The sequence below is a fragment of the Chiloscyllium punctatum genome, chromosome 24 (assembly GCF_047496795.1).
Source record: "Chiloscyllium punctatum isolate Juve2018m chromosome 24, sChiPun1.3, whole genome shotgun sequence".
NCBI classification, from domain to species: Eukaryota; Metazoa; Chordata; class Chondrichthyes; order Orectolobiformes; family Hemiscylliidae; genus Chiloscyllium; species Chiloscyllium punctatum.
Window position 1 is genome coordinate 66,226,346 of NC_092762.1, and position 15,736 is coordinate 66,242,081.

A 15,736-nucleotide genomic window follows, 5' to 3' on the forward strand; every position below is an offset into this window, starting at 1 on the left:
TACAATAATTCATAAACCAGGACTCCATAAAAGGGTTTAAAGAGTCATATCTGATTTGCACTGTCTTCCTCATTTCCCCTTCCCCCCACCTCACCCTAATTCCAAACTTCCAGTTCAGCACTGTCCCCATGATTTGTCCTACCTGCCTATCTTCTTTTCCACCTATCCACTCCACCCTCCCCACCCCCCGACCTATCACCTTCATCCCTTCCCCCACTCACCTATTGTACTCTATGCTACTTTCTCCCCATCCCCACCCTCCTCTCACTTATCTCTCCACCCTTCAGGCTCTCTGCCTGTATTCCTGACGAAGGGCTTTTGCCCAAAACGTCGATTTTACTGCTCCTCGGATGCTGCCTGAACTGCTGTGCTCTTCCAGCACCACTAATCCAGAATCAGATTTGAAACATTAACTGATTCGCCCTCAACAGATGCTGTCTGACCTAGAGTTTATTGAGCACATTGTTTTTCTCTCAGTAGAGGCAAATGCTGGATGACAATAGTATAGCAAGGAGAAAAAAAACCCTCCTAAATCAAGGAGAAAATTCAAGTCTCAAAAAGAGTTTAGCTTAATTACTTTCCAGTCTAATCAACAGTTCCTTAAAACTTATTACAGTGTACATACCAGTGTCTGAGACAAAACAGAATTTCAAAATTACTGAAATTCAAAACAGGATATCATTGCTCAAACATTTAATAACTCCATAAATTAAAGGCCATTTTGTTAAAACCTAGATATTGGAATCAATTAAAGTTGTGAAAGCTTCAGGCAGAACACCATGGACCATTATCTCCATCAGCCTGGCCCAAACAACAGTATTAACAGAAGCACTATCACAGGAAGTTCAACAACGTTGGACACAAGGACAATACAGGAACCACAATGTCCATGTTGCCTGGTCTGGCCTCAAATGCATAATAAACAGCACCTTTGCAAAGAGACTCTCAGCTTTAAATTTCTAGATCAGGAGTTAAATGCAGGATAATAGGCAACATAGTGGTGATTAGCCTAAGGACGGCACTTGCAAGAATACCTAAACCTCATGGAATGTTTTCCTTGGCAGATGTTTACAAGAGCCTCCCATTTTCAATGAGCAGTATGACTAAGGAAGTGTACGCAGTAGTTTCTCCCTCATGCATACTTAGGATAAGACAAACCTGGTTCCTGAAGGACTGCTCACTTCTAAAAGGAGCTGATGTCCCTCAAGTTTTCAGCTCCTCTCCCAAATATTTGCTGCTTCCAAAACTGGCCATGACTTGGCACCAGAACATAGGCAAAGCCAGATTACCTCCACTCCAGGTCAATTGTGGCTCAGCTACCATACCAACCAGTCATCTTCAAAATTGTGAACTTACAGTTTTCAAACTGATGCTCCTCTTAGATTAATGATTAACCCTGACAATTTCACTCCATCGAACAACATCTACTGGTTGAAGTGTTTGTGTACATTTGAGACCAGCAACAAATCATTGTATTCAGTCACAAAACACAAGGAGACTATTACAGATGGGGAGAAATGTGGAATAAGTTCTCTCCCATCCCCCTAGCCCCTTCTTTTCTCATTGTTCAGCTGACCTCAGCCAGATTTCTTTCGAGAAGCAGGGTTTAACCATTTTGGAGTTCTGTTACTCTTATATCATGGACAAGTTTGAATCGAAATAAAGAGCAAGTATTTATTTTCACAATGTATTTCCAAAATGTAAAAGAAACACCCATTCCAAATGAGACTTTTTGGAAGAGATAACATGCACTTGGAGAAGTAAAACTGAGACAGATCACTTACACAGGTCACTGAAATGATTTAAAACGTTGCAAGTCGGAAGGACTCTACTGACAATGTCAGCTCTGAAGAGTCATCTCAACTTTAAACATTAATTTGCTCTCTCTCCACGAATGCTGCCTGACCCACTGATCTCCAGCACTTTGTTTTCGGTACAGTTTCTAGCATCTGTAGTAATTTGCCCTTGAAGGAATCGCTCCTGGTTTACTGAAAGCAAATGAATGTTTCTGGCTTTTCTTTCAAATTGGTTGTTGAATGTCAGTAATGAAGAAATATAATCTTGCAAGTAAAATGAATTAGCTCCTCTTCAACATTGGAGATGATACTCTTTGCAAGGCAGACAGCTTTCCCTTTTGTGATTGAAATCTCTCATTGGAGGTATTGGTCCCAGGCAGCTTGTCCTTGTGCATTTCTCCCTCATGCCAGTTTGTCTCACATGATGTCTATTTTAATATGGTCCATGTTAACATAATGAGGTTGAAGTCAATCATTGGCACACCATGGGGAAAACGTTTGATATTCCAGCTATTCGCTTCCTCAGCTTTGTTTTAATTTTAAAAATCTCCTCTTTACAAAGCTGGCAGGTTTAGCATCCAGAAATCATAAATCTTTTCCACCAAAGAAAAATAAGGACAAAGGATAGTCAATGGGCACCTGGAAAGTCTGTTTGCCATTTAAATGAGTTCCCAGAGATATGTTGCCATGTCAGTCTTAGTCTTTGCAGAAACCACAAAAACAAGTCATCTGACTTGGGTCCATTGTATGAAGGTACAGAGTCAATATCCTACAGTGCTCTGAAAAGTAAACATACACTTCCCAAAGGACATAATGCAATCACGACAACTTGTGTCAACTTAAAAAAAAATGTTCAAAAACAACTAAAAATTTGATAGAAGCACAAAAATCAATACTACTCAGGTCAACTTGACTAAAATAAAATATAAAAGGATGTTTATTCTATTCAAGCTGACATTAAACTCTGTTTACCTGCAAGTTTCTAAATCCTGTAGTATTTAACTGCTAAGTATGTTGATTTGTGCTAAGCATATCGCTGAGCAACCCACACATTTTAGACATGTTCATCTATTCCATTCTGGTTATAGCAAGTTGAAAGGAGAAAACTCAAATTTATAGGGAGCACTTGCTCACTCAATTGCATAAAATGATGATGAAAAGGCTAGAAGTCAGGTCAGTATCATAAACCAGCTGTTCTGACATAACCATTTAGTTGTTGTCATTTTAGAATTCAGCTTAGGTTTTTCTGATGCTAAAGGCCGGAAATATTGTAAAGTGATGCTTTCCGGGTAAGGAGTTAATCATTCTAACTCTTCAAAAACATCACAAAGTTTACCTGAGAGTTCCTGATATTCTATTGCAAAACTTTACCAGGAGACGAGGTACATGTGAAAACAGATTCTGGATTAGTGGTGCAGGAAGAGCACAGCAGTTCATCTGCAGTCAGTCATTGTTTTTACCACATGTGAAAACAGAGCTTAACCTTAAATGATGATTCAAAATACAAGTTCTGCTTTATTTTCCCCATTTAGCCATCTTTTATAATGCAAGCAAGACAGTGAATTCTACAGTATGTGTGGAACGGTAGCCAGTTCCACTCAAAATGACAAGTAACACTGGTTGGGAATGAAAATTGTTTTAGATTTTGATCACCTACAGCAACTCTGCACCTTCTCTGCAGCAGTAACTTGTATCAAAGTGCATCAGGTAACAGAACAAAGTATGGAATACAGTCTACCCATAGAGTATGCAAAACAACACTCTTTATTGTATACCAGTACACGTGACAATGCTAAATCAAATCAAAACAAAAAGGGAAAAGGAACCTGCATCCCCTCAATTTAGAGTTAAGCTGAAACCCAGGTTCCAAATTTTTAGAAAAGGACATTCAAGGCCTCTGCTTTGCCTGGTGGAGAGATACCAATGAATGGATGGATGGCATCTGCTTTAGTGATGTCTCCATTCCTCCCTATTCTCTACCAGAGGAGTGTTGAAAAAAAAAGTAACTTTACTTGGAAACATTGTAATCCATTTGATATGGAGGAGAGGTGAATGAGCCATACAAAGCAACATCGATGGCTGGAGAAAGTAACTGGTAAGCAAGAACAAGGTTTGGTTAAAAAAAAGCTTAAAGAAATATAATTCCTGAAAATAAAACTGTGGAGTTCTTCTGAGAAACAAATGGGATTGTTAAATCACAATGGGGACAAGAACTCTGCTGAGAAGAGCAAAACAGATTTACGGCATTCAGAGCAGATGGTGCTGGCAGTAGTGAATCTTACACCAAACATCAACAAGACACATGGTAATGGAAACGGCACTCTAGCAGATTACCAAACTGCAAACACAGCAGTTAAATATGGAAATCAGCTCACAAATCACACCAGAAATGCAAAGTATTACTTATAACATACGGTGACTACGATGTTACTGCATATTTGTAAGTTTAATTAAACTGTTCGTGTCATTTGCTGCACTCGATGCCAAACTCATCCAAAGCAACTTGTATTTTTGAAATAATTAGTGCATCTGTTCAGACAAGAAAAATTTATAAATCTCACAAATATAGGGGACACATTGCTGATCATCACTGGATTTTGGGTGAGGAGAAGTAGGGGGGGGGGGGGGGGAAAGAGAAGAGACCAAGAGCCTAAATCCAAACTACTTGTGGTCTTTACTAAAAGAATGTCAATCTCTCATGAAATTCAATCTCAGTTTAGGAGAATTACCCACCTTGTAAAACTTTTCTTTCATACTCCGTAAAACACTCCCTATTTAAAAGATTCCTAGCATCCAACACTTGCTTTAGCACACCCCTAGATTTTAAGGCTGCCATCTTCAGAAATATATTACACACAACTTCTTAGTCAGAGACCTGCATGATTAGACATGGTGACACTAATCTAAATCCACTTGCTTAACAACACCCCTAACTTCCTTAGTCTTTTGGTGGTAGAAGACAAACCACGAAGGTGAATAGTATTCAAAGAATGAAACAAATCTTAAGATAATGGCGAACATTGACTATTGTTTCAAATTCTACCATTTAATTACTAAAGGCCTTCCTGGATCTTTCTAAAAATAAAGGACAACACTGGCTTAAAGTGGTCACTGTAACCACCTGACCAGATTGCAGCAAGTCCAGGGGACCTATTTGGAATAAATTAAACCTGTCTGCACTGAGATTTCCATGTTAGCTAAAGACTGAAATTCAGCAAAAAAAAAAAAGTTGCGACCAGGACAAGGTCAGCCAGGTGGATCTCAGAAGAAGTGGCAAAGATTCTGTTCAGAGAGCTGGCTCTGTGGTATTTGCGTCAGTGTCATGTACTATGCATGTGTAAATAAAGGACGACATGGTGACTGGATACTATTGGGTATCAATTCACACCTGTTTGAGTCATAATGATGAGTTACCAATGGACAAAGAGCTACAACTGTCGTCAATTTGGAAGGACGGTGAAGCAGACTTGGGAATTATAAAGGGAAGAATTAGAAAGGGAAGAATAAATATCATAGCAACAATGCACCCGCCTTTCCACTTATCTTAATTTCGGGAATCAGAGTCCAATGCATAAGCAAATTGAAGAACAACCAGCGGGAACTCAAAGTTATCTGCAAAGCTTATCACATCTGAAGAAACAATGAGTATTAAACAGATGGAGCTCAGGTCATATTCACAACAAAGGTTCCAAGAACTTTAAATTAGAAATTTCTAATGGTCATTAGAAGTATTAGGCACTCTAATTTTATTATTTCAGTTTATGGATAATGTTGTATTTCTGGGCCCAGTACAGAATAAAATTCCTCTTCCTTTCATCCAAGTAAACCTCATCATTGGGCTCTTTCATTGTAATCTGGTAAAATTCATCCTAATTGAAGTGTGATAGCTGTGTGCTATAAAAGATAATATTTATGGTAACTAGCCAAAAGGGGGATAGAGAGTCAATCGCACATATTTTATGAAGGATATATTTTCCGGAAGACATTACAGAGGCACGAGAATCATACGGATATGTGGAGTAGCCTCATATTCTCTTAAGTTCATTTGGAGATGTAGGTATCTCCTACTGGGCCAGCATTTAGTGTCTACTTCTAACCACCCATTCAGAAGGTTCTGATGAGCTACCACTTTGAACCACAGCAGTCCAATTGGTTTAGGTACCCCCCACAATGCTTTTGAGAGAGGGATTTTCAGGTTTTGACCTAATTACACTTAAGGAGCAGAAAAACATTTACAAGTCAGGATAGTGAGGGGCTTGGAGAACCTATAGTTGGCGTTTCATAGAAAATAAAATAGCTCAGCACAATACAGGTCCTTTGGCCCATGATGTTGTGTCAAGAATTCTTAATCTTAAGATCAACCTAACCTACACCCCCCTCAAATTTGCTGCCATCCACGTGCTTATCCAGCAGTCGCTTAAATGTCCCTAATGTCTGACTCTACTATCACTGCCGAAAGTGCATTCCATACACACACCACTCCCTGAACAAAGGACCTATCTCTTACATCTCCCCTATACCTTCCTCCAATCACCTTAAAATTATGACCCCTCATGACAGCCATTTCTACCCGGGGGAAAAATATAAAGTCTCTGGCTATCTACTCTATGCTTCTCATTGCCTTGTCCACCTCTAACAAGTCACCACTCTTCCTTCTCTCTAGAGTGAAAAGCCTGAGCTGACTCAACCACTCTTCATAAGACAGGCCCTTCAATCCAGGCAGAATCCAGGTAAATCTCCTCTGAACCCTCTCTAAAGCATCTACATTCTTCCTATAACAAGGGACCAGAACTGGGCACAATAGCCCAAGCGTAGTCTAATCAGGGTTTTATGGAGATGCCCTTAAACTCAACCTTGTTAAATGAAAGCTGAAACACCATATACCTTTACAACCCTATCAACTTGGGGTGGCAACTTTGAAGGAAACATGGACCTGGACCTCAAGATCCTGCTGTTCCTCCACATTTTCAAGAATCCTGTCTTTAACCTTGTATTCAGCATTCAAATTTGACCTACCAAAATGAATCACTTCGTATTCACCCAGGTTGAACTTCATCTGCCACTTCTCAGCCCAGCTCTGCATCCTGACAATGTCTTACTGTAGCCTGCAACAGCCCTCAACACAATGGACCTTTGTAGTTTTTATAAGGATGTGAAAGGGTGGGTTAGTAAATTTGCCAATAACAAAGAATAGAGGCCCAAGAACAGATCCCTGCAGGACACCACTGGTCACTGACCTCCAGGCAGAATACTTTCCATCCACTACCATTCACTGATTTCACTCAGCCAGCCAATTGTATCCAGACAGCTAAAACTTCCCTGTATCCCATACCTCTAACTTTCTGAATAAGCCTACCATGGGGAACCTTATCAAATGCCATACTGAGATCCATATATACCACACCCACTGCTCAACATTAGTTGACTTGTCACGTCACATCCTCAAAGAACTGAATATTGGCCTTGCTGCATTTGGACATGGATTGCTTTAGTTTTGGAGTCATGAGTGGTGAATACTGGGCATGAGCAAATACCCCCACTTCTGATCTTATGTTGGAGGGAACACCTCTGATGAAGCAGAAGAGGTTTGGGCCCAGCAAACTACAGCTGTGATACCAGACCTCCAACATCTCTCTCATTCTGTACCCTCCCTACCAATTCCCATTGACTTGAAATCTGCAAAGGGTCCTCTATGCCACATTGTCAAAATGCAGCCTAATGTCAAAGGCAGTCACTTTCACCTCTGGAATTTTGCTCTTCTAAACTAGATTTTAAACAAAAGGTTCTGAAGTGAAGGGTTGAGTGGCTTTGGCAGATCCCAAATTGAGCATTAGTGAGCAGGTTATTCTTAAACAAGTGACACTCAATTGAACTATTCATGACACCTTCTATCATTTTACTGATGTTTTAAGTCCAGCTGGATTTGTCTGACTTTGTGCAGGATGTGTCTGGGAAAAAAAGTGTTCTACATTGGATGGATACCAATGCAATAGCTTTGTTAGGGATACAGCTAGCTCTGGAGCACAAATCCTCAGTACTGTTGCAGGAATATCATCAGGATCCATAGACTCTACAGTACCCACAGCCTCCAGCTGTTTCTGGTTATCACTGTAAACCAAATTGGCTGAACACTCATCTATGATGCTGCTGACCTTTGAAGGAGGCAGAGATGGATCATCCTCTTGACATTTCTGGCTGAGCATGATTGCTAATACTTCAGCTCTACCTTTTGCATTAACCTGCTGTGGAGCCCATCATTGAGGATATTTGTGGAAACTTCTCCTCCAGTGTTCAATTGTCCACAATTAGTCACAATCGGAGAGGAAGCAGGACTGCAAAGCTTAGATCTGATCCATTGATGATGGAATTGCTTAACTTTGTCTATCGCTTATCTTTTGGCAGTCATTGCTTTAGCTTCACCAGATTGACACTTTATTCTTAGTTATGTTTGGTGCTGCTCTTGCATTTATACCCTACCCTTCATGACACATCAGTTCTCTACAACCAGTGAAGTATTTCTGAAATCTAGTCTTTGATTTACATCAATGTAACATTCAATTTGCACATAATACGCTCCCATAGAATGCAATAAGGAAACAATCAATCAGTTTTGAATTGGTTTTTGAAATGATGAATGGATAAATACTGACTAGAACACAATTCTTTTCTCCTCTTCAAATAGTGTCATGGAATCTTACATTCAACTGAGGGAGTGGTTTGACTTAGTTTAAATGCCTCATTCAAAAGGGTAGTGTGTTGAACAGTGGAGCCTGTCACTTAACTCTGGCTTTAACATTTGCTGTATAGTTATTTAGTATTAAGCTTTAGAGAAAAGCACTACATACTCACACCTCCAAAGACAATTTCATTTGGCACCTAAATAAAAGGAAGCAACTGAATCCTTAGTCAATGCCCACCTGACTAACAAACGGAAAACCTATTACACAACAGCATTCCTTAATGCCACACTGCAGAGGCAGGTTCAATATGCACAGATCCTTGGGAGTCAGTGACACTGCATGGAAACAGGCCCTTTGGGCCAAACTGGTCCATGCTGACTGAGGTGCCCACTCAGCTAGCTCCAGTTGTCTGCATTTGGTCCGTATCCCTCTAAACCCAGTGGAATGTGAATTCACAGATTTCGGATTCAGCAGCAGAAATGCTACAACTGAACCACAGCTGAAGGAGTTCAAACACAGGACTACGCGGAGATCCCAGCAATTAGAAACTGGTAGCTCAGTAACTGGGAAGGAGTCTCTGGGCACAGTTTTTCATCGAGCTCTCAACGCAAATAAATGCACAATGCTCAGCCCTAAAATTAGTGGCTTATGAAAGATTGCAACAGCAGTGTCATTCTTGAACACCGCTGGAATTCTAATATATTGATATAATTTGCAAGTGACAAAGAGAAACATTCAAACTAAATCAATACTTTGTACATTTTGACCACTTGATAATACAAACAGGAATAATTTACTTATAAATTTGACAGAATAGCTCAGTTTAGCCAATGCAACAAAGGTAGCACGCATGATACAGGGGCACAATTTCTGGCAAGCTGACATTCCTGACCCTCAACTTATGACTGTTCTTAGATTCCTTACATACTTGCAAAAACAAAATGCTCCCTCACTTTTCAGCTTTAAAAAGGGTCTAACATGCAAAATGTTAACCCATGTTTACTCTTCAAATTAGGCCAAACTGTGCTTCTGCACTATTTGCTTTACTTTTATAAAATTCACATTTACTGCATTCACATCATAGACCGGATTCACACCCTCAAGTTCAACACCTTTCCGAGAACCCAAAGTTTTATTTTTAAAAGTTATTGATTTCTTGAGACTTGTTGATTTCTCAATTTGATGGATTCTATTTGGTTAACGGCTCATTGCACTCCGCTTTCCAGGCAAAGTGATTCAGCAATATATTTACACCCAATGCCAGCAACTGCAAATTAGCAGGGAGAGAAAGAAAACAAATCTAGAGTATATTGTTCCCTCGGTAACCCAAAAAGCAGATTTCATCGGCAGTGTGCATACAATTTGCATTTAAAATGTTTTGCACTGGATGATAAAGCTAAGATAGTCACGTCTGAAAGATTATTGCAGGATATCTGCTGAATTTAATTTTTAAAAAAAAAGTCTATATTTTTAATGTACTACTAATGCTGAATTAAAATAAACCAGCTACAAATGCACCAGTTCCCCAGTTTATCTAAAAGAGGTTTAGAAGGCCAAGGTGATTACTGAACTTCATAGAATCCCCACAGTGCAGAAGCAGGCCATTCAGCCCATTGAGCTCACACCGACTCTCCCTACCATTGTGAGCATGCATTTCCAAAGGCTGATCCACCTAGGGGAGGGGGAAAAGAGGGATTCTTACATCACTCCTGTTTCAATTGCACATCACGAAAGCTGTACAGTACTCTGTTCTTGTTTCTTTCACATGCAGAAAGAGTTTCCTTCTATCTACACCAGCCAGCCCATTCAATTTTGAAAATTTCAAGTCAGATCTCCGCCACCTTCTCTCCAGAGAGAGAGAAAAACAAAAGTCCTAACTTCTTCAATTTCTGCACAGCTGAAGTTTGTTATTCCAGCAAACTGCTTCTGCAGTCACTCCAACATATTTGGATTTTTTTATCTATGATGTGGCACACACAACTGTACACAATACTCCAACTAAGGTCTAGCAAGAGTTTCAAGTTCAATATCATCTCCTTGCGCTTAAACGGTCATATTAATAAGGCCAAGGAAACTATGCTTTATTTATTGCATCTTTCCACCTGCCCTGCCACCTTCAATGTTCTATGCATGTACACCTTTAAGTGTCTCTGCTCCCTCATCTCCTGTGGAATTGTACCCCTTCCTTTTTGCCTTTGTGTTCTTTGGACCAAAATATACCACCTCACACCTCAATACTGAAGACAGATAGGTGATTGTGCATCTAAAGTATATCCTCCTAAAATTAGCACATGGCTAATATTGCTGCAATAGCTATATGTGACGAAGTTAGATTTTTCCATTGTGAACACTGTCTTAAGCTATCGGAAACTGGAATTGTTCCAACAGTGAGGGGTCTTGCTGAATTCAAAATCAATACAAGACTTCCTTTGCCTAATGTTCTTCACATCCAATATGGACACCTTGCCAATTTTCCTCCCTCCAACCTGGTTGGATAACGGATGCTGTTTTTACAGAATTTAGATCTACCAAGACTTTCCTGAAGCAGGAAGTGCAGAGGTTTAACTGCATTTAAAAGGGTTCTGATAGTTTATATTTTTATAATTACTCTCCGCTAGGAGCAAGACAAGTAACCAAAGGCCATGTTTGAGAGAATTGAAAGAAAGGGAAGGTGATGATAACAATATCTTTCTTCACAACTTGCACAGGAACAAGAACATGGGACCATGAGATACAGGAGATGAATTAGGCTAATCGGCCCTTTGAGTCAGCTCCACTATTTAATCATGGCTGGTATGTTGGAGTTCCATTCTCCTGCCTTCTACTAATAACCCTTGATCCCCTTATTGATAGGTTCTTAATATGTCTTAAAGACACTCAATAATTGGGGTTGCACAGCTTTCTGTTGCAATGAGTTTTATAGATTAGCTATCACCTGCCTGAAGAAATTCCTCCTCACCTCTGTTCTAAAGGGTGATCATTTCAGAGACTGGGCATTCAGGTGCTAATCTCTCCTACTAGTAGAAACACCTCTCCACATCCACACTATCCAGGCCTCTCAGTATTCTGAATGTTTCAATCTCAGTACAAGACTTTCTTTACCGAAAAGGTTTTCACATTCAATATGGATACCTTTCCATTTTTCCACCCACCTCTACCCTCGAGCCAAGAATCCTCAACCGCTCCTCATACAAGTCTTCATCCCTGGCATCATTCTCAACTCTCTCCTGGACCCCCTCCTCAGCCAAAATATCCTTCTTTAGATACAGAGCTAAAACTGCTCAATAATAAGTCTGACCAAAGACTTACACAGCCTCAGCAGTATATCCCTGCTCCTGTATTCTAGCCCTCTCGAAATGAAAGGGAGCACTGTATTTACCTTCCTAACTATCAATTGAACCTGTATGTTAACCTTAAAAGAATTCTGAACTAGGACTCCCAAATCCCTTTGCACTTCAAATACCTGAAGCCTTTCCCCATTTAGAAAAATCTACGCCTCTGTTGTTCCTACCAAAGTGCATTTCCTCACATTCCCACATTGTATCCCCTCTGTTACTGCTTTTCCCACTCTCCCAACTTGTCCATGTCCTCCTTGCTTCCTCAATATATATGCCTCCTCCAACTATCTTTCGCATCTACAAACTTAGCAACAATGCCCTCCGTTCCTTCATCCAGAACATTAATGTGCAATGTGAATAATTGTGGTACCAACACTGACCGTTGCGGAATTTCATTAGTCACCAGCTGCCAGCCTGAAAAAGACCCTCTTATTCCCACTCTGCAAGTTAGCTAATTCTGTGCCATTTATTGCCTCTAATATCATAGATTCTTAGCTTTAACAGCCTCCTGAGGGTAGCCTTGTTAGAGACACTCTGGAAATCCAAATCAAATCATGTCCACTGCCTCTCCTTGGTCTAACTTACTCATTACCTCCTCATAAGAACTCTAACAGATTTGTTAGCTAACAAGATCTGGAATACTAAAAACAGTTCTGAAGTGTCATCTAGATGCAAAATGTTAGCTTGCTCTCTCTCTCTCCATGGATGCGGTCTGATCTGCTGTGATCTCCAGCATTTGTCGTCGTCAGTACAGATCCCAGCATCTGCAGTAATTTGTTCCTTTGATCTGGAATACATTGCTGTAAAATACAGTGGTAGCAGATTCAATTATAAAAAAAGTTGAGAAAATTCACTGTATACATATCAAGGAAAGCTATGATGAAAAAGGCAGCAATGGGGCGCCACTCATTGGCGAGTCAGTGACATACACAAATGCACAAAAGGGTAAATAAAGACAGGCTAAATTGCCTTAGTTTCAAATGGCAGATAACAACTTGGCCATTCCTACTTGAAGCAAAAGGAGATTGGTAAGCAAAAGACATTACAATTTTTGTTCTTGATTCCAGTTGGAAATCTGCTTTTGCTGCAAGCAAGCTTCCATTCACTCACCTATTGGCCACACGAACAGCATCATAAGCACATCGGAGATCTTCCTCAGACATCTTATGTCCATCTTTAGGTAACCCAAAGACATCTGCCATAGTAGCCTGTGAACAGAATATGTATGTTTAAACTTGAAGATTCCAAACTTTGCCTGGTAAGAGTATATTTGAGCAAGAAATATGCATGCAACAACAGATTTATCTTGCTTTCATCTTTAGAAAGATCTCGTTTCTACCTTGGTATCTGTACTTTAGCTAATGACCATTACGTTTTACTCAAAAACATTTAAGAATAGCTGTCTAACAAATTAACCCCAAATTTTGATTAGGATTAAGCTTTCATGCTAAGTCTCAAACTTGAACATTTAAAAAGACAACCAGCGTTAAATGAACAATATATGTTTGCAACACATGGACCATTCTTTGGAGTTGCTTGGCACAGTTATGACAACATGCATCAGTTTCATATCTCCAGTCCTGAACTTGTAGATCTTCGAAAGACGAGGAGCTGCCAAACAATAGCCACTTCCTCAGAAAAAGCAAAAGTTGAAGATTCAAATGTACAAAAAAAACAGGAAAATTAATACATTGCGTAGAAATTCATTAAGTTGGATTTGGAATCAAATGGGAAATTAGTGAAAACAAATCTACATGCAATGTTCAAGTCTAAACCTGTTGGCCCATCAACATTTTTGCTCTAAACTCTCTGGCATTAACAGGCTGCAAAACCCCAGTGTCCTTCAGAATATTAGTGTTACAGCACAAGAGACCTATATGTATCAGAACAAGGCAAACATTGAATTGACACTGCGTTGGAGCTCTACGCTATGCATTTCCTCTACAAAAGTTCAGTTTAAGCTATCCACAGGGGTGGTTATGAGGGAATGGTGACCAAAAGGAAAAAAAAAAGAAACAAACAGCAGAGATTTAAAACGTTAACTCAATAGAAGGACACCAAATAGCCTGCTTGGCAACAAAAACCTTCCCTTTCTCTCCACCTTTCCCTCTTCTCCACCCATTACTGTATATGCAACCAAAACAATTATGGACAAATCATCAGCAAATAGGAATTCTGCATAATAGTATGTGTTTTTAACATACCACTGACCTGGTTTTTCATTGTGTTAATCTCCTTTTCTGCCCTAAGGAGCTGAGATTTAAGCCAAATCTGTTCCTCTTTCAGAATTTCAATTTCTTCAGTAGCAGTTTTGAGCTGGTTCAGGAGACTGGAGTCAGCCTCTTTCTGCTTTTTGGAATCATGTGCAGTAGAGTTATCAGCATGGTCTTTCCTTAGCTCATCAAGTTCATTCTTCAATTTGTGGTTTTCAAGCTCAAGCTCTTGATCCTAATAAATGTTGAAATATTATTAACTCATTGTTAACTTTGCAGTGAGCAACAAGAATTTTCAGTCCTTATAGATAAATTCTATCTTAACCATGGCAAGAATTTCAAGGATTCTATTGTTCACAAGCAAAGCCAGCAAAATAAAAAAAAATACAGTGACAGATATGATACTGGTTTATCACTTAGCTTTGTTCAGTGCAGTAGAGTATAACAAGGAATGCTATAGTCAAATACTGTTTAAATATTTACAAACTCAGTTAATCACTTGTTTAGTAAATATCATAGCAACTGATCATGCTAGCAAGTTTTAATTAAATTTTAAAAATTCAAATGTAATCACATTTACACCCAGTTTCTTAAAAAATTACCTTAATGCCACACATCTCTCCAATATCAGCATCTCTCATTTCATTTTCCTATTAAAGTAAACATACCAAGTTACAAATGACAAGATTGAATGGAATTAATTGTTTAACATGGTGAATTGATTTATCTATCTTTGGCCTAAGTTAGGAGGTACAGGACAGTAGCTACAAAATGGTATAGATTGGTTACATCCAAAAGAATCAAAGGCAATATTTGCCAACATTAGAACGCATAAGTGAGAAAGATTGAACTTCAAAACAAAAAAACTTTTATGAACTAGGTATAAATAAACATTTAATAAATTTGGAAGAGTTAAAAATCAAAAATCAGACCTGAAAAGGGCTGCCATAATCAAGCCAACATTAACACCCGATAACTACATAGTACCTTTAAATTAATAAAATGCTCCAATGCACCTCAACAGCATTATAAAACAAAATCTGATAGTGTTACAATGATCCTCTCTGATGGTAACACTGGAGAGGTCAAATCCCTAGGATGAAACCTGACTTGATAGATCATGTTTAATTACTGTAGCTGGTTACTGTAGCAGTTATTCATTAATACATTCACATTAGGCTGTAGGTGTTCTTTAACAGAAGTTTATTAAACAAAAATTAATTTAAAATTGTAAATAAGGCTGTTAGAAATACAACAGTAAAAACAGTGTCAACCTATTCCTAATATTTCCGCTATCTCAATGCTAATTTTCATCCAACCCAGTTTCTTCTCCTTGGGCTGCTGTGACATTTTCTTCATTCCTGTCTGCTGACATGAGCCTGTCTTGGTTCTGATGGTCTAATCTTTTTAACAGCACAAGCTTCTACACAAACTGAAAAAAATGCAAGACACTTAAAAGCTACTACTTCCCCCAAACTAAAAAGGTCAAGTTTTTATTTATAGAAATGTATTCTTTCTTCTGAACTAAAGCCAAACCTAAGCAAATGACCTTGAGCCCATTAATAATTTCAGTAGCATAAAATGTTTGATTCATTACCTGGCAGGGTACCTGTGGTGCTAATGGACTGAAGTTACACACCTCCTTGGAAGGTATACACATTGAACTCACCAACCCAAATGGACTTTGGACTTAAACTGCCCAGAACAAA

The 15,736-nt window shown here is 39.2% G+C and overlaps 1 protein-coding gene across 1 annotated transcript in view; it reads right to left on the minus strand.

Moving 5' to 3' along the window:
• The window catches only part of LOC140494650 (unconventional myosin-Vb-like), a 297,411-nt gene that overhangs the window by 29,533 nt on the left and 252,142 nt on the right, over positions 1–15,736 (minus strand). The window contains exons 25-27 of the mRNA XM_072594066.1: positions 14,630–14,677; positions 14,026–14,262; positions 12,925–13,022 (exon numbers count right to left, since the gene is read on the minus strand). Of these exons, the coding sequence (XP_072450167.1) occupies positions 12,925–13,022; positions 14,026–14,262; positions 14,630–14,677 (383 nt within the window). The remainder of the gene's footprint in view (positions 1–12,924; positions 13,023–14,025; positions 14,263–14,629; positions 14,678–15,736) is intronic.